This window comes from Epinephelus lanceolatus, chromosome 9, assembly GCF_041903045.1.
Source record: "Epinephelus lanceolatus isolate andai-2023 chromosome 9, ASM4190304v1, whole genome shotgun sequence".
NCBI lineage: Eukaryota > Metazoa > Chordata > Actinopteri > Perciformes > Serranidae > Epinephelus > Epinephelus lanceolatus.
Window position 1 is genome coordinate 25,488,283 of NC_135742.1, and position 27,454 is coordinate 25,515,736.

At 40.7% G+C, this 27,454-nt stretch overlaps 3 protein-coding genes across 3 annotated transcripts; 2 read left to right on the forward strand and 1 right to left on the reverse strand.

The window, feature by feature from the left end:
* Positions 1-565: 565 nt before the first annotated feature.
* On the reverse strand, positions 566-6,863 carry p2rx2 (purinergic receptor P2X, ligand-gated ion channel, 2). Its single transcript, XM_033620354.2, has 12 exons — positions 6,590-6,863; positions 5,833-5,968; positions 5,628-5,699; positions 5,468-5,543; positions 5,286-5,382; positions 4,263-4,343; positions 3,998-4,151; positions 3,761-3,891; positions 3,555-3,645; positions 3,411-3,476; positions 3,236-3,313; positions 566-1,144 (listed from the first exon to the last, which is right to left on the reverse strand). Exons 1-12 carry the CDS (start codon positions 6,754-6,756, stop codon positions 1,046-1,048), a joined length of 1,248 nt encoding a protein of 415 aa, XP_033476245.1. The 5' UTR covers positions 6,757-6,863; the 3' UTR covers positions 566-1,045.
* Positions 6,864-7,398: 535 nt separating this feature from the next.
* Positions 7,399-18,544, forward strand: pes (pescadillo). Its single transcript, XM_033618803.2, has 15 exons — positions 7,399-7,557; positions 7,789-7,868; positions 10,789-10,942; positions 11,185-11,294; positions 11,561-11,732; positions 11,868-11,957; positions 12,242-12,358; positions 12,739-12,816; positions 13,930-14,019; positions 14,646-14,776; positions 14,907-15,032; positions 15,429-15,613; positions 17,492-17,646; positions 17,745-17,912; positions 18,148-18,544. Exons 1-15 carry the CDS (start codon positions 7,534-7,536, stop codon positions 18,220-18,222), a joined length of 1,755 nt encoding a protein of 584 aa, XP_033474694.1. The 5' UTR covers positions 7,399-7,533; the 3' UTR covers positions 18,223-18,544.
* Positions 18,545-21,133: 2,589 nt separating this feature from the next.
* On the forward strand, positions 21,134-26,760 carry gal3st1a (galactose-3-O-sulfotransferase 1a). The gene is made up of 3 exons (XM_033618965.2): positions 21,134-21,560; positions 24,599-24,749; positions 25,286-26,760. Exons 2-3 carry the CDS (start codon positions 24,622-24,624, stop codon positions 26,433-26,435), a joined length of 1,278 nt encoding a protein of 425 aa, XP_033474856.1. The 5' UTR covers positions 21,134-21,560; positions 24,599-24,621; the 3' UTR covers positions 26,436-26,760.
* Positions 26,761-27,454: the final 694 nt, after the last annotated feature.

A 27,454-nucleotide genomic window follows, 5' to 3' on the forward strand; every position in this document is an offset into this window, starting at 1 on the left:
CTGTGCATGTAGGTTGACAGATGAAGGAGCGCCCAGAGGGCCTGCAACTACATTCTTTACATTTTCAATTGTTGATCAAAACAGCAATTGTTGAGCTTAGTAGTGAAATGGATACAAAAACCACAACCATTTAAGATCATAACAATAATGAGGTTTTAGCACTTTAAATGTCATAAACACACAATTTCCAAACTGACATGTGCTCCTCCATCCATCATGGCAGGTATTGATCCATCAGACGTTAATCTTAAATTATTTCTCACCACTGACATTTGTATTGCTCTCAGGCATCCAGATGGATTCACACTTCGCCACAATCTTATTAGAGAAACCCTTTTATGGGAAATGTCAGTGTTATTTGATTACTGCTCATCGCTCTCCCTGTTCGTCTGCTGACTGTTTCCTCCTCTATCTCTTGTTATGCTGAACACATCAGGAATAAAGACAAAGGAAAGGAATCAGAATATTTAGATTCTGCAAATATGACAGAGTTTTATGTTTGTAATAAAGCAGATTAATAAGAACAGAGGTCGATGTTCCGTGATACACTGATCTATAAAAACTTAAGTTGATAGAAGACATTTATTGCACTGATTGTCTACAATACATTGATAGAAATGGGCAGAGTTTGCAATGTTTCTCATTATGTGTACTCAAATATTTTATTTTAGTTTCTTTTCATATTTAGAAAATAAACACATTTTCTGAGTGGTGTTACTGCAAGTCATGTCAAGTGAAAGAGAAACAATTAATTGCATTGCTGCACACAGTTGGGGTCCATCGAGGCTTGAGACGATATATGAAGCTGAATCCACTGCACAGGCTGAGACTTGAAGACAATCAGCTGTCCTCCAGAGGATGACCTCTGTCACTGGTTCTCTGTCAGTTTGTTCCCACTAACGACAGCATGGTGGGCGCTGGCAGCCCATAACTGAGCTGTTCAGACATCTGAGGAACCACTCAGAGTTTCTGTTGTTGCCACAGTCAGCTGACGGAGGAGAGTCCACACTCTTGGCCTGTGAGGACTGAGGCAACTGTGATGACATCACAGCGGGACACCATCTGACAGGTCTGAATGGTTTGAGCCGTAGCTGTGGATGTAGCTGAGCTCTGTGGGCATGGGCACCGTGGGCTCCTTGATAACCTGCGGAGGACAGATATCCTTCACTTAGTAAGCAGGCACGCCCAGGACGAGGTCCCTGAACCTGCTGCAGCTAAATGCAGTTCAGCCATTTATAATTTTACTATTTATTTCTGTGAAGCAGACAAATACAGTAATCAGTACTTGAGAATCCTGTCCTGCATTATCACTCCAGTAAAAACTCAGAGGCTACTCATCAGTTTGTTTAGATGACACGTTCCTTAAATAAGCACATATGTTAAAACTTTATTTTTCCTTACATGGGCACCAAAACCATTTTTCGTTTGTTTGCTTGTTTGCTTTGTTTTGTTTTGTTTTTTTTACTTTTAGTACTTTTAGTAGTATTTTATTTATTTACCAGTAACTACTATGATACTGGGTCACTATATTAGTGACTACTGTGAGAGATATAATAAAGGGACGAGTTGCTGCATTGTCCAATGTAGCCTATAGTCCTTAATTCAGTTATTCAGGAAATGACCAAATGCCTCGATATTGATATTGTGACAATATTGTAGGTTTACTATTGGTGCTTTCACAAAATATTTACACAGTGAGATTTTTTGATAGATCATCATCCGTGGATATAATGACTACATGGGTAAAGACAAATAGTAGAACAGCTAGAGCAGTCTGTTAAATTCAGAAATTACATCAATTTACTGCAATGCAGCCTTTAAAACCAGGACAAGACAACACTTTCGATATTACAATATCCATAATGTAATACGATATCTAGTCTCATAACATGATATCGATATCAGTATCGTAGCTGTTCCTAGGACTGTACTCTTCTGGACAGAGACGTCAGATGCTGTACCTGGAATCTGCTGGAGCCACTCTCCCAGCCCTGAGTGCTCCGATTACCACTGGCACCACTGTTGCCTTTGCTCCCCACATCTTTTCTATCTCCTCTTTCAGCCCTTGGTATTTTTCAAACTTCTCGTGTTCCTTCTTCCTGATGTTGCTGTCACTTGGGATTGCTGTCACCACTGACTACGTCTGTTGTTTGTTGATCAACACAATGACCGCTTGGTTAGCCATCACCAGTTTGTCAGTCTGGATCTAGAAGTCCCACAGGATCTTAGCTCGGCCATCCTCAACCACCTCAGGAGGTGTTTTCCATTCTGACCTCGGGACTTCCAGCCCATACTCAGTGCACATGTTCCTGTGCACTATGCCAAAGACTTATACAGAGAGACTTGTGTTTTTGATCAGCGATATCGTGTTATTTTGAGGGGGCTTTATGCATTACTGAAATGAAATATTATTAGATTTGGGGGGGGGGGCTTTGTGTGTTTATTATTAGAACGTTTCTTATTTTTGAAACATACATGTCCAACATTATACGATATCATCTAATGAGACTAGATAGCATCTTAGATTATGAATATTGTAATACTGTAAGGTATAGATATAAATATAGATATATTACTGGGTAGTTTAATCTATAATATTACATCATTATTTATTAGTTGGTTATATTTTGTATTTTTAATCTGAGTCTTCAAAGTAACTAAAGCAGAAAAATAAATGTAATGGAGTAAAACTTACAATATTTCACTCTGAGATGTAGTGAAGTAAAAGTATAAAGTAGCATAAAATGGAGGTACTCAAGTACAAGCACCTCAAACTTCTCTCAATTTTATTGATAGAAGTATTTTGTCTCTACTTAATACTGGTTAGTAACAACTTCTAATATTTTTATTAAGTCACAATTTGTATTTAATCTGGGGGGAAAATGTTTTTAAGGGTAAATAAGATGCCAGAGTACATAAAAAAGCATCAAGATAGAGCTTGTTTATCAAATAATTTCCCAGGAGAGGATCCTCTCGGACCCCTCTACAGAGGACCAGGCTATGTACCCTACGTCCTCAAATTCTAGAAACACCCCTGTCAGTCAGATTACTTGGTGGTTCTGTGGTAACTACTATAAATCTGTATATCACAGTGCACAGAATTACGTACTTAAATACATCTGTATGTATTCTTAATCATATTGTTGAGAATCTTTGAAAATCATCTCATGACCTATTCTTTGTGAGATAAAACCTTTAATAATCACAATTTAACTATATAATGCCTTTCACTTACCTCATCAAACTTCCTCTCACTGTAGACTTCGTTCTTATCGATGAAAGTCAACATGATCCAGTCACAAATAATGGTGCACTAGAGGGGTGAAATGAAAAGAGAAAAAACACAGATTGTGGTGCAAAGAGCCGTAGCTGTTAGATAATAAGAAAACAAATTAACGTTAAGTACTCACAATCCCAACTGAAGTCATAGCAGTCACTGTACTGATGATGGTTGGGATGGGACTGAATTTACCAGCCTGAAAGAAATGATAGCAAATAATATAATTACAGCCACAGTGAGCTAAAACTGTAGTGATGATGCAGTATCCACTTACATGCCCGTGAACTATGACATCCAGACGGATGCCGTAGGCCTTAATGAGTGTCCGGGACTCTTCCCCATCCTTACTGTAATATTTGGCAAACCTGGACAGTTACACAGAAGTCACAGGAGTTCACATTGGTAAAGTCACCACAAGCCAAAGTGACAAACAGTTTGAAATACTGAACAGAAAAGACAGTGTAGGGTGTTGGAGCTCACCTGTAATAGTAACCAGAGCTGGCCTGGTCCTTTCGGAGATCAAGACGACGGAAGGAATATGTTGGTTTACAGTGAGAAGGATCCAGGTCCAGGTTACACTTCCAGTTGATGAAAACACCTATCACTCCTCCCTGAGCAAAAACAGCACTGTAAGCAATGCTACACTATCACAAAGCAGGTAATTTTAAACACATACATCTTTGAATATTATAGAGACAGTATGTGTTGTTTAATCACAGTCTTGCAGAGCTCAGTGAAGTTCTCCCTGGCTTGATCTGCGATGTAGCCCAGGCGGAAGTTTGGACAGTAGGGCTCCTTCTCCTCGTGATAATGACACTTATTGAGGTATTTCTGCATGTCACGCTTGTTTGAAGCATCTTTGATATTTCCCCTGCCAAAGACAAGGACAGGAAGTCTTCTGAATCTCTTCAGCTCTCTGACTTCAGTGTGTGTGTGTGTGTGTGTGTGTGTGTGTGTGTGTGAATGTGTGTGTGTACTCTACCTCAGCACTTTAAATCTGGGGAAGTGGATAGAGTTCCTGATGAACACCGTGAAATTGATGGCCTCCACTAACGCTGGTTCTCTGTTGAAGACACCAAATCAGAGTAATCATATTTCTTCCACCATCAGTTTGTTTACTTTCTAAAAAATGTTTTAAACTGATCTCAATATCCATCAGTGGGTCTAATTATAATTAATGGTGGTGACTCCTAAACTTCTTTGCTTGTGATCCCTTAAAACAAAGCTGTGTCTGCTTGTGACCCCTCGTCATAGGTTGTATTTGGTGGTGATTTTTCAAGATTCAATAACATCCAGTACTCCTAAGCAGAGAGACTGGAAACAAGTTTGAGAAAAATATATACTTTTGATTAGCAGAATTATGTTTCTTCTAAATGTACTAGGCCTACTCTGTTGATTGTCTTGTGGCTCTTTGTTTGAGAACCAAAGGTTTATGGGAGCCTATTAATCTTTTTCTGATTTGTAATCACTATCATTTCAATTGTTGTCCAAAACAGTTTTCACAGTTTTACAATTATTTCCAGTCCTAAGGCTGCTGTGAAACTACACCTGCTTAGGGCAACAAAAAAAGTTAATCTTGGTTGGTACAACAGACGATCAAGAGAGGATGGTAGAAGAACTACTTGCACACCAATTCAACTGAGCTGGACAGCCACAAAAGATTCACAGGCTGAGATCAATGCCAAAAAAATGTAAATTTATTTTTTAATTTAAGATTGCTCAAAGTGTAAAAAATAATAATAAAAAGTGATAAAAACAGCAGTAAATGTTTCAGTCCTTGACTATCCCTGATGATAGTCAAAGACTTGTGCACTTTGCGCACTCTCAGCTCAGTTGAATTGGTGTGCGGGTATTTCTTCTACCCTCCTCTCACAATTATTTCCAGTAAATCTTCAAAGGCCAAGGTCTTAAACTTAACAGCTTCTGTCCTTTTCTTTTGGATTATCAAAAAAAAAAAATGTGACTTTGACCAACCAACTTGGAGATTATCCATCGTCTGCCTTACCGTACTGCAGCAAACTCCTCAATCGGACACCAGGATTCAATCTCGCAGGTTTTGAAGGTGTAGTTGTAGTACTGAACACACTTTCCAGTCCTTCTGCCTGAAAGAAAGTGTTTCAAACAGATTCAGGCAAATACAGACCAACCAAGAGTGACTTAATATTTTGTGAGGAATGAAAACAGTACCATGGCCATCAAAGTCAACCTCTCCCTCGACACAGTCAGAGTGTTTCGTGCAGTTGGCTTTGGCAACTTTGAAATTCTGACGTGAAATAAGACAGATTATGGCATTGTCTTTTCTTACTATTAGATGTTATTGTTGAGAAAGATTTCATTGACCTCTCACCTCAGCGCAGGTTCCGTGCTTCTGATCATAGGTAACGTCTCGTCTCAATATTGTGCTTATTACATCACCACCCTGTGAGGAAAATACCACAAAAATATCATTCATCAGCTGGCAGCATGATATAATGATGCTTTCATCATTATTGATAATTATTACAGGAAGTCTGACTTCCTTGATAACATTGCAGCATTTGTTCTGGACTCACCTCTGAAGGTCGAGCATACTCCACTGTGTCCAAGATATGATCTCCATGATCTGCTGTGCCTTTCATGAGCGTGTATACTGAGCTCTCTGGACGAGTTTCACTCTCTTGGTAGGCTTTCTGGCTGATGAAGACGTACCTTTAGGATGACAGAACAACAGACAGATGCAATATCACATTTTCTGTCATGACGTCAATTTATATTGGAGGTATCAGATTACCCTGGATCTGCTCAGCCCTGTTTGCTGAAGCCAAGAGAAGAAGAAAAGATGACGCAGTTAATCTGTTAAACTCAAGACATCTATTCTAAGTAATTTTTTAAGATTTGAAACAATAAGATGAATAATAAGATCAAATTGAAAGTCTGTGAAAACTGCTCTCCTTACATGTCTAATAATGGACTAAAAGACTCCAAAAAGACCTTTTTTCACATCAGTTATGTCTCCATCAATTATGCTTTTGCTTCCATTTAATTTCAAAAGAGAGACATTTGCTTACCACAAAACTGCAGCTGATGGGAAACAGACTTTAAAGTCACAGTGCTTTTTTTTATCCTTATACACTCTTTTTACACACAAAAGCAAATTAGTGGCAAACAAACGAGTTAATAATTTACTGCAACACCTAAAAGAAGCATTAAAAGTAACACACAATACATCTGATCACATTTTTAGAAAAATCAAAATGATGAATTTAGTGAAGCCTTTAATAGATTGTCCCCTTAAGCAAATACATGCAAGCACACAAAGATGAAGCTTACCAGATGAAATAGGTGATCACAAGGAACTGGACGCTTCTGTATATGACTCCAAGAGTCCTGTTTTTGACCACCATCACCTTAGGTGTCTCATAGTCCCAGAAAGAAAGAAAATACTCCTTTATAAAGTCACGTAGCCCCATGGTGAACGCATTCAATATTTCACACATTCTCTGAGAGGTCCTTTAGAAGTCTTATTTCTCTATGATTGTGACTCTCTGTATCTAGCTTTTTATTTCACTCACTGATTTTCTTTCTCACTCCCTGCTCATGTCCAGCTCCGGTCTGCATCTCTCTCAAGCATCCCTGATGCCCACCAGAGAGAGGCAGAGGAGAAGGGGGTGGGGTTGTGGTTGAGTCATGCATTTTATTTCAGTGCAATTTATTCTGTTGAGTGTACAGCTTATAATGGTGTTTGTTGATCACTTGTTGATGGCTTAAAATCTGAATAACGTGCTTGCAGTTCTGCGAATTAACTTATTTTGTAGACACTGTAAAACCTTTACCTCTGTTTTTTAATGGATGAAAATATTGTATGACATTGTTCCCTGCCTTTTCTACATTGTTTTAAAATTGCAACCAAAAATGAACTTATTTTCGAGGAATGTGTGCAAACAAACTAAATGTATATGCTATTGATACACATGCCAAGTCAAACTTAATGAGACACAAAAAGCTGGTGTGCGTGTGAATTAATATGCAACAGCTTAAACAGCAAAAGCGCAACAGTGTGTGTGCGTGTTTTTTGCTTTGGTTTCTATACAGGCGGATAAACAGCCGACCCCTCTTCTGGGTCCTAGCTACTGCTTGCTCCTCCGCGCATGTCAAACAACACGTGCATCGGCTGCGGGTTTTGGCACCGACTGCTGTGTCCGTCTGCTAACTGCTAAATTTGTTGATAATTACATTTACCTAAACTTGTGTGGAGGGTCACTTATCATTTGTAAATGGGAGGTCTTCAGAAGAAAAAGGTAAGAGTTGACGTTGAGCTAATGTCACGCTTAGACACTTTAATTCCCATAGCAACCTGGCTAGCTAAGTTACCTAGCTAACGCAGCTAGCTGAAGTTTGTTTTTCTGAAGCAGTAGATTCTGTTGGGTGCCAATTAGCGTTTTAGGCCAAAGCATCCACTTTACCCGAGCATGATTAAATGTTATATGCCTTGTGGGAATTTAATGTGACCGTCTCACCTTGTTTTCCAGTTTGAGAGGGGCTCTGCCACCAACTACATCACCAGAAACAAAGCTCGCAAGAAGTTGCAGCTGAGCCTCCCGGACTTCAGGTAACCTAACGATTATACTGTGGTTGCGCGGTATGGATACAAACTTGTATAAAGGTGTATGTGATGTTAAGTTGTTATGCACACACCTGCCACTTTTTTGCTGAGCACTGTATGACGTTACATGACTCCAAGAGTTCTGCTTTACATCTTACCTTTATGAAGGTTATAATAACAGACAGAGGCGTTGATTCATTGTGATGCCGCTAATACATTCTATTGCATTATACTGAGATGGTTATAATGTTTTGTCCATCCCATTTAGATCAATATATTAGAAACACCTGTCAATTTAACGCAATACAAGTCAGCAGAGCCCCAAATGGCCAAAAGTTAAAGGCAAATCAAGGCAAGTTTATTTTATAGCACATTTCGGCAGAAATACCCAACACGCATTATAAAAGGACATTTAAATGCAGTTAAAATGGAATTAAAATTAGGAAATAAAAACAAACAGAAAAAGCAGGTACAGTACAGGCCAAAAGTTTGGACACACCTTCTCATCCAATGCGTTTTCTTTATTTTCATGACTATTTACATTGTAGATTCTCACTGAAGGCATCAAAACTATGAATGAACACGTGGAGTTATGTACTTAACAAAAAAAGGTGAAATAACTGAAAACATGTTTTATATTCTAGTTTCTTCAAAATAGCCACCCTTTGCTCTGATTACTGCTTTGCACACTCTTGGCATTCTCTCGATGAGCTTCAAGAGGTAGTTACCTGAAATGGTTTACACTTCACAGGTGTGCCTTATCAGGGTTAATTAGTGGAATTCCTTGCTTTATCAATGGGGTTGGGACCATCAGTTGTGTTGTGCAGAAGTCAGGTTAATACACAGCCGACGGCCCTATTGGACAACTGTTAAAATTCATATTATGGCAAGAACCAATCAGCTAACTAAAGAAAAACGAGTGGCCATCATTACTTTAAGAAATGAAGGTCAGTCAGTCCGGAAAATTGCAAAAACTTTAAATGTGTCCCCAAGTGGAGTCGCAAAAACCATCAAGCGCTACAACGAAACTGGCACACATGAGGACCGACCCAGGAAAGGAAGACCAAGAGTCACCTCTGCTTCTGAGGATAAGTTCATCCGAGTCACCAGCCTCAGAAATCGCAAGTTAACAGCAGCTCAGATCAGAGACCAGATGAATGCCACACAGAGTTCTAGCAGCAGACCCATCTCTAGAACAACTGTTAAGAGGAGACTGCGCGAATCAGGCCTTCATGGTCAAATAGCTGCTAGGAAACCACTGCTAAGGAGAGGCAACAAGCAGAAGAGATTTGTTTGGGCCAAGAAACACAAGGAATGGACATTAGACCAGTGGAAATCTGTGCTTTGGTCTGATGAGTCCAAATTTGAGATCTTTGGTTCCAACCGCCGTGTCTTTGTGAGACGCAGAAAAGGTGAACGGATGGATTCCACGTGCCTGGTTCCCACTGTGAAGCATGGAGGAGGAGGTGTGATGGTGTGGGGGTGTTTTGCTGGTGACACTGTTGGGGATTTATTCAAAATTGAAGGCACACTGAACCAGCATGGCTACCACAGCATCCTGCAGCGACATGCCATCCCATCCAGTTTGCGTTTAGTTGGACAATCATTTATTTTTCAACAGGACAATGACCCCAAACACACCTCCAGGCTGTGTAAGGGCTATTTGACCAAGAAGGAGAGTGATGGAGTGCTGCGGCAGATGACCTGGCCTCCACAGTCACCGGACCTGAACCCAATCGAGATGGTTTGGGGTGAGCTGGACTGCAGAGTGAAGGCAAAGGGGCCAACAAGTGCTAAACACCTCTGGGAACCCCTCCAAGACTGTTGGGAAACCATTTCAGGTGACTACCTCTTGAAGCTCATGGAGAGAATGCCAAGAGTGTGCAAAGCAGTAATCAGAGCAAAGGGTGGCTATTTTGAAGAAACTAGAATATAAAACATGTTTTCAGTTATTTCACCTTTTTTTGTTAAGTACATAACTCCACATGTGTTCATTCATAGTTTTGATGCCTTCAGTGAGAATCTACAATGTAAATAGTCATGAAAATAAAGAAAACGCATTGAATGAGAAGGTGTGTCCAAACTTTTGGCCTGTGCTGTATATAATATAAGAATAAAAGTAACAATGCAGTGTAAGGAATGACTAAATATTTGATTTAATGAAAGGCAGCAGCAAACAGAAAAGTCTTCAGCCTTGACTTTGAGTTGCAGCAGACTTGTCGTTTTCTGGGAGTTTGTTTCAGATATATGGTGCATGAAAAACTAAACACTGTTTCCCCATATTTAGTCTTGACTCTGGGGACACGAAGCAGACCTGTCACAGATGACCTGAGAGGTCTCGATTGTTCATAAAGCAGTAGCAGAAGTAGCAGAAGGTCAAATGTATTTTGGCCTTAAACCATTTAGTGTTTTATAAACCAACAGTAATATTTTGAAATCAGTCCTCTGAGACAGCAAGTGTGAAAACCTCAGAAGTGAAGTAATGTGGTCCACTTTCTTTGGCTAAGTAAGGACTTGAGCAGCAGCGTTCTGAATCAGCTGCAGGGAAACACCGTTACAGTAGTCAACTGCTAGTCTGAAATATTGACAAACACATATCTCAGTGTTACTGACCCTAAAATGGTGTGTTCAAATTGCCTGTTTTATTTGTTTGTTTGACATAGAGAAAAGCATCAGATCCTCACATTTCAGCCAGTGTTTAGATTTGTTAAATATTGACTTAATGACTAATAAATCCTAAAAATTGTCAGCCCTTACTTATCTATCATTAAACACTCAGCACTACATGATATACATCACAACACCTCACCCTACTCCTAAGCAAATAAAATTATTAAGAATCAGTTCCATATCAGGATGCCTGACTGGTAAGATGCATCCAAACATGTCACTAACAAATAATTCCTCATCTCTCTCTAATTTTCAGGCGACTGTGCATCCTTAAAGGCATCTACCCTCATGAGCCCAAGCACAAGAAGAAGGTGAACAAGGGCTCTACCGCCCCGAGGACCTTCTACCTGCTCAAAGACATCCGCTTTCTGCTGCACGAGCCAATCGTTGGCAAGTTCAGAGACTACAAGGTATCACAGGCATTTTGAGTTCAGCAGCATTATATGAACATAAGCAGGAGTTTATTTAGAAAAGGATTTCTGTTGTGACTAAATGACACCCTCGCTTAAAAAGAAAGTACATGATTTTCTAAAGTTTTGCTTTGTGTAAACGCAATTTGTTGTTTCTCTGGGGACATTTTCTACAGTAATGGTATTAAATGTGGTCATTGTCTTACTGTCTTTTTTTTCTTCTTTCTTTTTAATCATAACAGATATTTGTACGCAAACTTAAGAAGGCTTACGGAAAAACAGAATGGTCTGCTGTGGAGAGACTGAAGGAGAACAAGCCGACCTACAAATTGGACCACATCATCAAAGAAAGGTGAGACCGTGTTATTCTCTACGCTCAACATAGGAGGGCAATGTTGAGCTTTACTGGTGTTAATTCAAATCAGAGTGCATCAGCAGAAACGACTTGGCAGCTGCACAATATGAGAAGTTCTGTTTGTAATGAAAAGAAGCATATGGACAGATTTTAAGAGCTTTTAAAATACTAATGAACTACTTTTTAGTGTGCTTTTTTGTGGAAGATAAAAAATATTTTTTAGGTTTTTGCCTCACTTGTGCTTCTGTTTTTTTTTTTGACAGATACCCCTCCTTCATCGATGCTCTCCGTGATATCGATGATGCCCTCTGTATGTGCTTCCTCTTCTCCACCTTCGCCCGAACAGGAAAATGCCACGTTCAGACGATCCAGCTGTGCAGGCGTCTCACTGTGGAGTGGATGAACTATGTGATCACATCTCGTGCTCTCAGAAAGGTGCCACTGTACATTGCAGAGCAACCATCTTTATTTGTTTGACATATAAGTATAATGTTGGAGGGTATAGTGATATATCTTGAGTTCATTGACCTGTGCTATGTAATGAACTTAACACTTGTCTGTTCTTGACAGGTTTTCATCTCCATCAAGGGAATATATTACCAAGCTGAGGTGATGGGACAGCTCATTACATGGCTGGTGCCATATCAGTTCTCCCATGATGTAAGTGAATGATGAAATGCAGTCCACAGTGATTATGCTGACAATAAGCAGTGACTTAATAAATACAGGATTATATTGAAAGTTGACACAGCTGTCAGCAGGCAGTTTTGGCTCATGGAGTGAAATTACTCTTTTGTGTAAGTGGGGGGTGTAAAAAGTAGTTCACTGACTGCCCCGAGGTGTTTGTGTGCTACAGGGATAAGAAATTACGATTAATGTTTGCACTCATGTTTATTGATTTTACTACTTGAACTTCTTTAAACTTTGTCTTTTTTACTTTTTAGCACCCAACAGATGTCGACTACAGAGTAATGGCAACTTTCACAGAGATGTACACCACTCTTCTGGGGTTCATAAACTTTAGGCTTTACCATTCCCTCAACCTGCTCTACCCACCAAAGGTACCTCTGACTTGATATTTATCACAAAGGCTTTTCTCTATATACTGTATGTATGTATGTATTACTTTTAAAGCCATATTCATCTGACAGTTGATTGTGAGTGGTCAGTAGAGATGAAATTTATATTGCAAAAATCTTTTTTTTTTAACTCAAAAATGAATTCAAAGTTCACATTGATTCAAATGGCTATATTGTATTTTAGACTTTCCAAAAATATTCTCCATCTAAAATCTCTTATTGTGACGGATTTCAGTAAGATTCAACTTGTGATAAAATGGAGTTTTAAACAGTTTTGCTGCATGATTACAATGAGGATTAATTGCTATTTGGTCACCTGATAGCAAACCTGTACTGTGTTAATGTCATCCTTCTTTTTGCAGCTGGACGTTCAAGCAGAGTCGGGGCTGAAGGAAGAGAATGAGGAAGACTATGCCATGGACTCAGAAAGCTATTTAGAGGTGAGCCTCTTTATCTTGAACCATTTTTTGGGGGTTCTGTGTGAAATTTTGAGCATTTAAGTTGTCTGGACACGGTTCACGTAGGTGGCTCAGCTAGCAGCTAATGGTGCTAACTCCATAAACAGTACTTAACAGCAGCAACAGTGCTGACAGAGCTAACTGTGTTAACCAGATGGTGGGCACTACAGTTCTGCAACAACACTGTCCTGTTATCAGCAGTAACTACGTATGAGCGCAGTGCAAAGCGGTGGCAATGAGCTAGCCGGTGGGATACATACATGCACGCACAGCTGGACTGGTTTTCCACCACAAACCACAGACACACTTGGACTAAAACACACACAGAAGTGGCATGACTTCATTCTCTGCTCGGGACATCATGACTCCACTATATATTTACATAAACAGTGGTTTGCTGCTATATTAATGTTTTAAATGCCGCATTCAGAATCTTTAAAGGATCCGTTTAACTACTCTTGCGTCTAGACAATGTAGTGTGCACACAACATAATGAGGCTGCTGAATGAGGGAGGCATCCACAGTACACAGAAACAGCTCACAAACATATTGAAGGCACTGAAAAAGCAGTACATCTGAAGTAATCATAATATTATATTACCTGCCAAACCTAAATATGATGTATCATGATGATGTGGCCTCATTAAAATAAATAAGCATTGTTTTTTGTGCAGTGGAAATGTCCGTTGAACATCCATTGTATTTCCAGTGACATCTAGTGGTTTGATTAGGTTCTTGTGCAAGATAGGACATCCATAGAACCTGATCCAAAGCATTGTGTCCACATACAAAAAGCCATTGTTAGATGTATTTTTCTATGTTGCTATTAACTATGCATTAATTAACTCCTTTCAGTTTTCCCACTTTTAATTTGAAGTGATGATGAGATATTTATATGGAGGGTACCACACATCCTTCTATCCCTCTGGACATTATCAAACCATTATGTAAACTTGTGATACTACAAACTATGTTGTTTCTTAAACTGAATTTGCACTTTTTTTATCTGGTTTTCACAGCAATAATGAGTGAGTGCCCATGTAAATAACAAAATTAGGGATTGTTGTTCTAACCTCATGGTTTTTGGTTGTGCAGAAACTGTCAGCTCTCAGTGCCAGTCTGGCACGTGTGGTTTCCACAGCAGAGGAGGAGGAGGCTCAGTTGGACCAGTTTCCCATTGAAGGGGTAAGAAAACCAGTTCACAAAGTATGATTTGCTTATCCGTTTTATCTGTTTTGAATATGCAGAGAATAAAACATTGGCATCATTGTAATGATACTGAGAAATTTCATCAGAACATGCAGAAAAACAAGAGCTGATAAGGTAATTGGTCTCTGAAGGTGGAGGTGACAGTTCACATACCTGTCAGAGGAGTCGAAGCTTTAAGAGGTGTGAGACTGGGGATTACACCTTTTTGCTTGGTTGCTAACAACGAGATGTTTCTCACATTGGAAAGGTTTTTTGTGCCTAGCTGGTTTCTCAATTAGTGGCCCCTTTCAACCACAGGGTCTCCCCAGGAACCCAGAAACCCTTTCTCAGAACTCAAAAACTTTACCTGCATTTCAACAGCATGAGTCCATACTCCACTTCCCAACAGACCAGAAAAAATGATGGAGTTTGCAGTGCTGATCTTTTTTTGTGGGTCAGACGCAACCCTTTAAAACTGCAGCAACTTGTGTTAATCATTCTTTCAGACATTTTGCAACAGTGAATTTAAAGAACTTCTCAGTGACAAACCAAAACAGTGGCTTTTTAATCCTCCAACATTTACAAAAATATCTACAAATGTTTTCCTATGTTTTTTTCTGCAGGAGGACATGGAAAACATGGAGGCCAGGGAAAGGGAACAGAAACAACAAGAGGCTCAGAAAAAGCTTTTTGAGGGGCTCAAGTTCTTCCTCAACAGAGAGGTGCCCCGGGAGTCGCTGGCTTTTGTCATCAGGTGGGTGGGAGCTGCTGCAGTGAAACTCGTAGGACATTTTTACAGTGAGAAATAAATAAACCATCAGAATAGACCTCAGACTGCTTCAAAGCCCCTTATCTATGTGTTGTGTGTTGCTGCTACCTTCCAGGTGTTTTGGCGGTCAGGTGGCCTGGGACAAGTCTGTGTGTATCGGCAGCATGTATGAGGTGACAGATGAGACCATAACGCATCAAATTGTTGACAGACCCAACATAGACAAACAGTACATCAACAGGTAGGAATGTTTGACATTTTCTCGATTTTCCAAACATGTCGAGCACATCACATCTTTTTATACAATTGATTAGATAAAGGGTATATTTCTGAATCCTAAATACAGGAAGTCTGCTGATTAATTGTGGTCCTCTCTCCTTGTACATTATCATATCCCCTACAATGCCCCCTTTCACAGTCGTCTTTCCGCTCTCTTTCCTCAAAGCAACCCTGTTCTTCATCATGTTTGACAGACCCTGTCCTCTTTATTTATCCCACTCTGCATTTTCAAAGGGTCACGTCACTTCCATCATGCTTGCCAACTCCCTCATATTTTTCTATAGCGGAGAGGAAACATTTTCAACATACATAACAATGAGATATGTACTGTTTTACTATGATACTATTTGCTTTTTAGGTACTACATCCAGCCCCAGTGGGTGTATGATTGTGTGAATGCCAAAATCCTTCTCCCTGTGGAGGACTACTTCCTTGGAGTGACTCTGCCCCCCCATCTCTCTCCCTTCGTTGAGGAGAAGGACGGAGACTACGTGCCGCCCGAAAAACTAAAGATCATGGCCTTACAACGAGGAGAAAAGCCTGGTATGAACATCTCGTTTTTCATACGATACTTATGAAAACTTTATACCATTTTATTGTTTTACAACATTAAATCACGGTGATTATATTTGGGATGTGTATTTAGCCTACATGAAGCTTTCTGCAGTAGTTGGTGTTACCAGTGTTATACGATGTGTCGGCATACACTGATTACATTACTTGCCCACTGCCTTCTCTCTCGTTTTGCTTTTTTGAAACAATGCTTAGTCAGACGATTGATGTCACAGCACAGAGCAGCAGGTCAGATTTTCCTTTCATGCAATGAAAGTGGGGAGAGTTGACCAACTAGACGATGGCACATGATTTGGTGTCAGTGAAAAGCAAAAGCCCATATCTGGCAGTATTTCATGGGTACTAGGGATGCACTGAAATGAAAATTTGTGGCTGAAGCCGAATAATATTAAACGCTTGGCCGAATACCGAGTACCAAATATTGTTGTTTAGTTTTTCATTAGTTTTTGCAGATGAACCCCCTCCAGATTAGTGTTGTCACGGTACCAATATTGGGACCCACTGTACGATACCAATGAAAACATCATGGTTCTAAGTAGTATCAGGATACCACAGCGAAAATGAGGCAGATGTGCCTTTTGTCAGTTATAAAAAGATAAATCACTTTTCTATAATACATCAATGATATTTCAATGGAATAAATTACTTATTGACTTATCCATACTTCAAAAACAGCATCAATCAGTGATTAACATGAGGGGGGGGAATCAACCAGCCACCCTCCTCCCCTGACAAGTAAAGAACAGTCCCTAAAGTGCAGTGAGGTTTGTGGGCCGTGAACGGCTCGTTTCTCCTCTGACACGTCACATACCTGTGTTCGGCTGGCTCGGCTGTTCAGGTACTTTTGGGCAGTCATGACGCCAAGAAGAGGATATTATTGGAGCCGACGTCGCCGGCAAGCCGATGGCTGCCGTATTTGACAGGAATAGCCTACATGTGTCCATGACCCCTGTTCAACCCACAATCGGTGGGATTCGCCTTTCGTTTCTGCTGCTGGTTGAAATCTATAGGCTGCTCGCACAGCGTGCTAAATGATTTAAGCCTATTTTGCTCGCTCGAAACTATTTTTAGTCGCAAATGCGAGCGCCGTGACGGGCGGATCACCACACTGCCGACATTTTACTCTGCCCATCACGGCACGCTGTTTGATTGTGTTATCAAAACACGCCACTATTATTCGGCCTTGCTTTTAACTTATTCCACCGAATACCGAATGTGTGTTTTTTTGCAATATTCGGCCGAATATATTCGGTTACCAAATATTCGGTGCATCCCTAATGGGTACTCTTTGTTCCAGTGCTCCTTGCAATAATTTATGTTTTGTATATGTACGCATTGCATTTCTAAGGACTACTTCTTAACATAAGTCAACCCATGTTTCGCCAGTTAAATATTTTTAATGTGAAGCTGCAGCTGTAGGAAGTGTTGGGTTTGCATTAGCAGTAACTAAAGATAGCGTTATATTTAGCGTCATCACAAATTTCTTCTTGTAAAATGTGCTGTGTAGTCAGGAAAATTTCCTCACCATGGCATCCTCAGCCTTCTATCAATGGTTACACCGTGATTACACACAGATGATGTGACTTCTAAGGACAATTGGCTGCACCAGTGATATATTATGTGCATCATATTAGGTTAACACGTGAAATCAGTTATGTTGTGTTTATTTGTGATAATTATTTTAACATTTATAGAGATTTGATACATTATTGTTGGTTATTGGTCAGAGCCAGAAATCTTTTTTGATATTCATTGTGAGTAGATGTTGTAAAAAACTGAGCCTTTATAGTGCACATAATAACTCAGAGACCATGGACATATTATTTACATAATTTATTTCCATCATAGCCCAAGAAGAGGAGCAAGAGGATGAGGAGGGTGAGGATGAAGAGGAGGAAGATGACGAAGAAGAAGAGGAGGAGGAGGAGGAGGAAGAAGATGATGATGAAGAGGCAGAGGAGAAGAATCTGAAAGAGATGGAAGAACAAAGATCCCAGGGCAAGGTAAGAGACATTTGATCCCCTTTCCTTACCATCTGTGACCTTCCTGTTTTTACAGACTAATGGAGCCTTTCATCAACTCCTCTCTCTCCTCCTTTTAGTCTCTGCCAGTCAAAGTGACGCCTGGGAAAGTGAAAGTAGAAAATGCAGCACGCTTGGAGCAGGAGGAGAAGGCAGAGGAGAAGCGTCTGGCCATCATGATGATGAAGAAAAAGGAAAAGTACCTCTACGACAAGATCATGTTCGGAAAGAAGAGAAAAGTCAGAGAGGTATGTTCCATTCTCTTATTGATTTTAGTATGGATTCACATGAAGATAAGACTGTTTGTACAGATAACATTCTTACATTTTTAACAACGGATCCTTTGTTGTCAGTATCCAACATCTTATCTTGTTTAACAGTATTCTATAGCTGCTGTGTGTAGAGTACATTCAAGCCCAGTGATGACCCCCAGAGTTCACTGACCTCTAAAATGCCTCAACTACCTTCGTTCTCCTTTTACAGGCGAACAAGCTGACTGCCAAGAGGAAGGCCCACGATGATGCTGAAAAATTAAAGAAGAAAAAGGCCAAAAAATGATTCAACTAATGATGTATTTGTCACACTGACTTTATGTATTTAAGGTGGAGTGTATTACAGGTTGATGTGTCATGAAACCTGTAAGTGCATTGGAGAGCTCTGTGAGTGAGTTACATGCACCATAGCGGTGCATCAACCTCTGCATAACTTCAAGCTGAAATGCAGGATGTGACATATGGTATTTGTGTAATTATTGATGTAAAATTGACTGTTTGCCTTTGTTGTTTGTATGAACTATTCTACATTACACAAAATATTTCATCCAGTTATTTTAAAGTCTGTACTTGAAACGGTATTATAAAGTAAAAACACAAAGTATTAAGCCTGTTTCTTGTGATCTTGCAACAATAATCAAATCTTACTTTTGCTTAGCTACTGTATATTTCTTCAAACGGCATAGTCAAGGACTAGGTATGTTACAAGCACGCAGTTAAGCCCTGTTTCCACCAAGTAGTACGGTACAGTTCAGTTTGGTACACTTTTTTTTTCCATTTTCACAGTGAAAAGTCTTGGATTGTACCAATAGTACCATTCCTAACCATCCCCATTTTTGGTCCCCCCTCTTTTGGGGTACCTAGCACACAGATCTGGTACTAAAAGGTGGAGCTGTGAACACTGCAGTCCATAGATCGGTCAACAGCAGATGGTCACTCTGCTCTGAGTTGAGGCTGGTTTTGAGGCTCATGTAACCACTGTTGATATTCTGAAGAGTTTATTAGTAAACTGTAACTACAAAATGAAAGGTTGTCTTGCTGCCTCTCGCAGCAGCTGCAGTCGTGGTAAAAAAAATAACTTAATTCACTAGGTGACAGGTGGAAAGTTTACTTGTAAATGTCAACGCATGACGTGAAAATGTGAATCAGTCAACACACTTTAAATATTTTACATGACAACTTTGACCATTATTTGAAGTTTTTATATGACATACACTTTTATAATGGGTGGATCTTCAAGCACTTATATATATTAATTTCGGCTGGGTTATGTAAACTGCATATATCCTCATCCTCACTCAGAGGAAAAAAAACAGCATTGTGGAGCGTCTTTCCTGTGGGCTAAGGCAACATTAAACCCCTGAGCTTCACTTAGAAGGACTAAATGCACAAACCCGCTATTTTTAAATATCCCATGGAGAGACTCTTACTGCAGCCTTTCCTATTTTGTTCTGAAAAAATGCTGGCGTGCAACCCTGTTCTATGGAAAATAAACGAGATGCAGACTCACTGGTAATGAGGAAATGCAGTGAGTGCTGGAGGGAGCAGTGAGTGACAACAACCCAGCCCACATTTTAGGGTATTGTTTGCAGTGGAAACGCTAGGGTCTAGGTACCATGTCTGAAGGGTACCATTGGTTCCAAAGGTACTATACTGAAAAGTATTTGATGGAAACGGGGCTTTGGTCTTAAAGTAGCAATTGAGTTACCCTCGGGTTTCTGCACGTGTGTGTGAATCAGAAGAGACACTCTAGCAGTGAGAACTGCAGATTGCAACCAGCTGAAACTTCTCCCATGTGCCAATCATGAAACCGGATTAGAAAAATTAAAAAAAAAACATCTATATTGTTAGGCACATCACGAAGGTGTTCCTAACTGACAGATGATGTTAAACGCAGATGGGCCGGTCTAGAGCCATTGTTTGGTTTGTCTGTTCTGGGGTACTGAAAAAACGTAGCAGTGTACCGGAGTGGACTTCATAGATGAGAATCCCTTTATGTGAAGATAATAATGGCTTGTTCTAAGGTAACGAAAATACAATGCTTATTTTCAGGATATTATGCACTAAAGACAACATACTCAATGCATTCCATTATTGCCAATATAACCTCCTCTAAATCCCACACACTGGGCCTTTAAAATACACGATGTCCCATAAGACCCAAGAGTCCACAACTGCAATGGGCAGGGGCTGAGGTCACTGTGCTGTCGGTGGGTCGTCTTGAGTGATTTGTCCGCACATGGGCAGTGGGTGTTGATGACGAAGGACCACAAGCCCCTCTGCCCTCTGGAGATGCTGCTGTGATCTTGGTGGGCCAAAGGCCAGGCCAGTCATGCCCCGCTCTCCTCAATCTCCCCATTCAGTTTGTGACACTCCCTGCCCCCTCTCACCCTGATCTGCATTCCACGCATGCTCGCCCAGTCCGGGTCTCAGCCTGGCACTCTGGGTGCCTGCAGGCAAAGGCTCGTCCAGCTCAACAAAAGCAGCAGTGTCGTGCCTGAGCGGGACGAGTGTGGGATGAGCAGCACGAATCCTGTGCGCCCAGTGTGGAGAGAGGTCACACAAGCACTGTAATAGATGAAGCGTTATGACCACATATTGCTACGTCCTGCCTAACAGAGCCAAATAGACTTGTTACTCGTGGTTGAATGCTCATTTCATTCTCTATTGAAATGTCTGTGCTGTCCTGGACAAGAGATTGTATTGAGAGTGGCACTTTCCAAAGCATAAGATACCATGTTTACTGTAACTTGCACTTAAAATATTGATAGCATGTAACGCATAAATTGCAGAAAAAGATTCCAGAGGGGGCAAAAGTTCTTTATAAATGAAGACATGCAATTTCAAGCATATACAGTGTTGTCGCGTGTCAGTTCAGGCTGTGTAGGATGCACAGTTTGTGTAGATAATTGTCTAATCTGGTTTTAATAAGTGTTCTGTGTACATTCCTCCTATAGCATGTGTAGACATAGCTGGCTCAATAAGCATTTCAAACAATACAGACACAAAGTGGTCTTGATCAAGTGGTACAAACAGAGCCTTTGTGCTTTCTGTATTTGTTCTTTTTATGCTGTTTTCCACCCCACCTATCAGCTTGCAGCTCAGACTCCAGTGTCTACACTCAATAGCCCTCTGTATGGAGACACAGAGTAGGGACTATACAGCCTCTCTCCTCCCTGCCTTTCTCCCTCCCCTCCTTTTTTTTTTACACTCACTGACAAGTGCACGTCCCCTGACAGAGACCCTGACGTCACAGGTGGCAAGATGAGCCTCCCTGCAGAGCTTTATTCAGCGAGATCAGTTTTTGGAATTGAAAGTTGAGGGGGGGGAGGCGGCAGGTGGCCCGAGGCATCAGGTGTGCATGCAGAGAGGCAGGGAGAAAGAGGAGAAGAGGAGCAGGCAGCAACCAGATGAATGAGCTCCATAGCACTGGGCATGTGATAAGGGGAGCGCAGGACTGTGCTGGGTCTATAACAGTATGTGTATGTCAAGATCAGACATAAGAGCGGCTGCAGGAGGGAGCTCAACTTTTATTAGTTACCTGGAACTGGATGCAAAGGATGATGGCAATGCAGCTGGACGAGAAACACTTTCAATAGTTTCTCTTTGGATTTATGCATGAGGGTAAGAGATCTTTCTCCAGTCTTTTGTTTGAATTAAACCTTATCTTCAAACCTATTTTGTGCTTTATAATATTTATAATGGCCTTTATCATTCAGAAAAACAAGAATACACTTACCAACACTTCAGCTATGTAATCACATGAAATGCAGACAATGAAAACTGTTGAACATAATCCCAAATTTACTCTTTATGTTTACTCTTTAAACAATATTGCTCTTGACCTGGAGTACCTATTGTCCCAGAACATTAAATAAATCTGTGGGTGGGGTGTGCAGCCACACAAAGCTCTGGGTAAATGTTGACTGTACAATTTCCTGTAGGAAGTTTTAATGCTAAATAGGTGAGAGAACATTTCAAGATACTTGATAAAGTTCTGAAATACCTCCTACAGGGAAACACATTAAGGTTACATGGCACTTTGTGGGGGATAACTTAAGCAAACAATGATACACGGATATCAAAATTTACACTGCCATTTATTTGTCCAATTGTATCTCAGGTTTGAAGGTTATTGCAGGCATATCCTTGAAGCAGGGGTGAAAATAATGTCGCTTAAAATCCACTACATTTGCAGGCTGAATGGTTCCACCTGAAACTAGCCTTGTCCTCAAATGTTTCCCAACAGAGTGGCTTCTGATGGCGGAGAGAAAGAGCTCTCACATGCCTCCATAATAGCCTCTTCATGGAGTCTGGACAAAGAGCAGAAATGGCCCTTTTAGCTGTGTTTGGAGAATAATGTTTGTGCAATGCTTGTATGATAAGACTGAACCTAAAATCTACAGTTCATAGACCAAGGTGCACACAGTAACTCAAAGCTAGAGGCTTAAGACGTCCACCTCCAGCCATGACCCAAAGCTGGAACGAATCCAAAAATGAATAATAAATGACACACTGGACACCAAATAACGGACACCACACTTAAGACTAGGGTGGGATGACGTCTGGACTTTCCAAATGTTAAAACGGCTGTCATAGTTACAATCAACATGAATTCATGTAAACTCTGGTGTGATTCACAAACATGATCAAGGACAAAAGTCAATGACAGACAAGGAGGGGAAATGCCATAAACACCATCACCATCAGGTGGTGGGCACTCAGCTCCAAACACAGACTGACAAAGAAATTCAAGAAAACCTTGCACAGGGTTTAATTTGAATTCTCTATCTTCCCCATTATTCATCTCACAACCACTCAGATTTATCCGGTGACCCTTTGGAGGGCCCCAACCCCCAGTTTGGGACCCACTGGACTAAACTACTGATCTGTAGTATTTAAAATTAGCTCCACCTCCAGCAGCCAAAGCAGTAATAATATATACAGTAAGTCACAGCGGCTATTTTACTGCAGGAGGAGCGACGTTTTTGTATTGCAGTATTTTTATTTTATTTTATTTTATTTTATTTTATTTTATTTTATTTTGTTTTATTTTTATTTGGGGACAAATCCTGCATACATAGAGAACTGCACAATCATTATTCAATAAAATATATCAAAGCATTTATTAACACTGCCAAATGTTAAACCTAATCCCCATTAATATTTATCTATTATTATTCTGAATGCACAAATTAATGGAACCAAGCTTGCATTTTATAGAAATCAGATTTTATGATTTCACAAATAAATTGATTGATTGACTGATTGATTGATTTTCATGTGGTGCTTTTATTTAAAAGGATCTGAATACTCCTTCCACCACTGGTTGTACCTTATAACAAGTCCTCCAACCTAAACAACAAATAGGTAACAAAGATCACAGTGATCATGATCCTCTCATGGTGAGAGCAGCTCTGAATGTGTTTCTGCTTATAGAAAATCAACTGAGCTACTAGAAAAATAAAGAATGAAAAAATTATTACATGTGAAACGATTTCAAACCAAATATTTACATACCTGATAAAAAAATAATACTGATAAATTCTTAACTCAGCAATAAAAGCTGAAAACAACTTTGCCCTACATATCTGAACAACAGTGCACCTCGTCGGACTCTGCTCTGTATTAGGGTCACATTCGGTCACATAATGCTGCAAATTCCAGGTGGTCAGTGTCATTTTGTTACCTGTGCAGCTGAGTCAGCAGGTGGCTCGTCTTACGGCAGTCAGCAGGGGGGAATGCAATATCACTTTCCGCAGCAATGCATTATTTATTTTATGGGGCAGCTGAGGAATATAGGGTTGGTCATTCCAAGTGGCATGTATGTCATGTTGTAGTTCACCATAGAATTGTGTACCCAGTGTTTAACATGTTCATGAAGTGAACAGCCAAGTGAGATGAGGCGAACTGTGATTCTATGTGATGTCTGTGCTAGGTGAGTGTCTGTGTGTGTGTGTGTGTGTGTGTGTGTATGTGTGTGTGAATATTCATGAGGACCTTGAATTATGGTTCATCTAATTACAGTAATGTAGGTCTACTGTATAACAGAATACTTAAATCACCATATAGTTAAAATGACACCTCACTGTTATATTACATTACATTTTAGGCAGTTGTATTGAACTGCTTTCTTACCTCCACCAAGGAGTTCATGTTTTTGGTTTTGTTTGCCTGCCAGCAGGATTATGAAAAACTACTGCCCCAATTTTCATGGAAGCATGGGTTTCATTAGAACCGATTCAGTTTAGGAGCAGACCCGAATCATGAGGCAGATACACAAATTACTTTTCACTTTTATAGTGACACAGGGCATTTGGTCTTGGCAGAGGTCTGTGCTCTCCAAGTGCCATTCTAGTATTTTAATAGTGTTCATGTTATTGTGTCCACTCCAGCAGAAACCAGAGAACAAAGATTGTAATCTATAGGGGTACTTTACACTTTAATTTATTTCCAAGCCACCATCTGAATAAATGATTCAAAGTGGTGTCATTTTTTCCCCAAAGCTTTGCCTCTTAATAGCAGAGAACATTCGAGACTGATTCAAAACAGACACAACGTAATACAAAGAGGTTTCCTTGTGCCTGTCTTTAAAATAACACAAATGTTAGCTTGTAGAAAATGTTTCCCGTGATGATGAGATGATACTCTGTGTTTTTAAGGTAATCCTTGATTCTGCTGGACCATGGCTGTCAAGCAAGGGAGGCAGTGGAGGTCCATGTGCAAAGGCCTGGTCCTGGGTACCCTCCTGACCAGCTGCATGATCCTGCTTTACTGCCTCTCCACTCCACAGATCCACCTCAGTCTGCCTGAGTAAGAGTCACCACACTGACATCCATTCTGTAGAAAACATGATGATAAACATTTTCCCTCAGCAATTACTGTATTTTGAGCCAAAACGTTTAGTTCATGAACAGATTATGAGACAATGACCCAGAGGCACAGATATGCAAAGGGCCCCACCACACAGTGTTTCTGTTTTTGTATCTTTTTTGGTCATTTTGTGTCTCCTTGTGGTTGTTTTGCCCATTTTTGTAGTTATTTTGTGTGTCTTTGCAGTTCCTTTGCTTCTCTATGGTCTTTTTCTGTCTCTTCCTGGTTAGTATGTGTTAATTTGAGTGACACTTTGCAGATGAGGGCTGGGAGAGGGTCCCTGATACTTCAGGCCCGTGGGCTTGTGCTCACTAGGGCCGCTCAGTAATCACTCAGTTGATCAACAAACAAATATTAATATTAACCATTTTTTGGGCTCCAGCGTCTCATATTTGATGATTTGCTGCTTTTCTTTATTTTGTGTGAGAGTACATTTCATAAGCACATTTATCACTTGATTGTTTTCCTCTCTGTAGGGTTCCAGTGCCTTACTCCTGTGCCCACCGTCCATCCCAGCTCCACCCAAGATCAACCACAAACAGCTCACAACAAACCCACGGCCAGACCTGCACTCCTAAAGTGGACGTCATGTTCATGAAGACACACAAAACGGCCAGCAGCACCTTCCTCAACATCCTTTTCCGCTTTGGGGAGAAGCACCGGCTCAAATTTGCCTTCCCTGACAGCAGAAACGACTTCTTCTATCCGTCCCCTTTCCAGCGCTCCCAGGTTAAAGACTACAGACCTGGAATGTGCTTCAACATTATCTGTAATCACATGCGCTTCAATGCACCTGAGGTGGCCAAGTTACTACCAATGGACACTTCCTATATCACTATTCTGCGAGACCCTGCAGAGCTTTTTGAGTCATCCTTCCATTACTTTGGCCGCCTGGTGCCTTTTACTTGGAAGATACCAGGTGATGACAAGCTGACTGAGTTTTTACGTGACCCCCATAACTACTTTGATCCAGAGGGCTTCAACTCTTTCTACCTCAAGAATCTGCTGTTCTTTGACTTTGGACAGGACAACACTCTGGAGCTGGATGACCCGCGGGTAGAAGAGGGAATCAGATTTATCACTGACCGCTTTCAGCTGGTCATGTTGGTGGAGTACTTTGAAGAATCACTCATCCTACTTAAGGATGCCCTCTGCTGGGAGATGGACGACGTGCTCTTCTTCAAGCTCAACGCCCGTAAGGGATCCACTGTGTCCAAACTCACCACTGAGCTGAGAGCAAGGGCTCTTGAGTGGAACGCTATTGACTGGAAGCTGTACCAGCATTTCAACCAGACTTTTTGGAAGAAAGTAGATGCATATGGACGACAGCGTATGGCTGAGGATGTGGCAGAGCTTAGGAGAAGGAACGCAGAGATGGCATCCATCTGTATCGAGGGGGGAAGAGCTGTCGAAGCTGGCAGCATCCAAGAGACAGCCATGCAGCCCTGGCAGCCCATTGGAGAGAAGTCCATCATGGGCTATAACCTGAAGAAGAACGTGGACAAGGTGCATCGGAAATTGTGCCGAAAGATGTTGATGCCGGAGCTTCAGTACTTAACAGAACTTGGTGTTAACCTGTGGATCACCAGGCTGTGGGGCCATGTCCGAGATATCATTAACTGGTGACTAGATGTGTGAACAAGAGGGGCCAATTCAACAAAGACTGTATTAGAAAAAGAGGAATCTGACCGTGTGGCTGAGTGAAAGAGTGAAAGGTTAAAGGTTTCTGTCACATTTCAATCTTATGGCCTGTCTCATTTTGTTGAAATGTCTCCACGTTGACTTGATTGTGCGCTGTAATGTATCTGATGGGTGCTTGATTTAAAAAAAAAAAAATACTGTAGACCTCACAATCTACAAATACTGAACCAGTTTACTACATGCAGATAAGACCTAGTATTGTTATCTATGTTTGTTAGTCAATTTTCAATAATGTAAATATTCCACTCTCAGATGTGAGCTTGTTGTAATGGAGATGAGTGAACAATGAAGTTCACAACAAGTTTCATAAGCCCTTTAATGGTTGCCTGGGTCATGACCATTGAATCCGTCCACTCCATTGTGTCTGAGTTGACTAATTCGTCTGGCATTGTGGCATGAAACAGCGGTTTCTTGGTTAAAATAAATGAATTACCAATGTGGCCGTGGGGGGACTCAGTTAGCCAATCAGTGCCATGGGCAGGACTAACATTATCTGGCGTTGTCAAGCATTGCAGAGGAACAAATGAGGAGTAATAATGACAATGGTGAGCACTAAAGACAAGATAGATGCTGCTACTGCTAATATCGCCCAACATCATAGTTTGCTTTACTTTGCTCTGCAGATGTGCTGGTCTTTAGTGATTGGTTAAGGAATATCGTAACCCCCCTCACCCACGGAAATCAGTTTGAGTGGATGCAATGTCAGACTGAAGATGAAAACGGAGTGAAATGAGTTGACAATGCTGTCTGATATCAGGCAACTTAAATGGAATAAAGACAAAACTGTTGCCATCCCTGCCAATTTTTTTAGGTTGTTGAGCACATGGAAAGAACGGTTCTTCACGTTGAGCTAAATATTGTTAAAACTCTTTGTTGTTCATCCCCTTTAAGTGTAAACATTTAAGTTCTAAGAGACTGAGAGCCCGGTGCTAAAGCACAGTTGT

Bases quoted from the DNA above. Each gene is read 5' to 3' on its own strand.
- gal3st1a (XM_033618965.2), top strand. From the start codon at position 24,622: ATGGCTGTCAAGCAAGGGAGGCAGTGGAGGTCCATGTGCAAAGGCCTG. The intron at 24,750-25,285 runs GTAAGAGTCACC...TCCTCTCTGTAG, and splicing joins ATCCACCTCAGTCTGCCTGA to GGTTCCAGTGCCTTACTCCT.
- pes (XM_033618803.2), top strand. From the start codon at position 7,534: ATGGGAGGTCTTCAGAAGAAAAAG. The intron at 12,359-12,738 runs GTACCTCTGACT...TTCTTTTTGCAG, and splicing joins ACCTGCTCTACCCACCAAAG to CTGGACGTTCAAGCAGAGTC. The intron at 15,033-15,428 runs GTAGGAATGTTT...TTTGCTTTTTAG, and splicing joins GACAAACAGTACATCAACAG to GTACTACATCCAGCCCCAGT.
- p2rx2 (XM_033620354.2), bottom strand. From the start codon at position 6,756: ATGTGTGAAATATTGAATGCGTTCACCATGGGGCTACGTGACTTTATA. The intron at 5,969-6,589 runs GTAAGCTTCATC...GTCATCCTAAAG, and splicing joins GTGATCACCTATTTCATCTG to GTACGTCTTCATCAGCCAGA. The intron at 1,145-3,235 runs GTAAGTGAAAGG...TGTCCTCCGCAG, and splicing joins GTGAGAGGAAGTTTGATGAG to GTTATCAAGGAGCCCACGGT.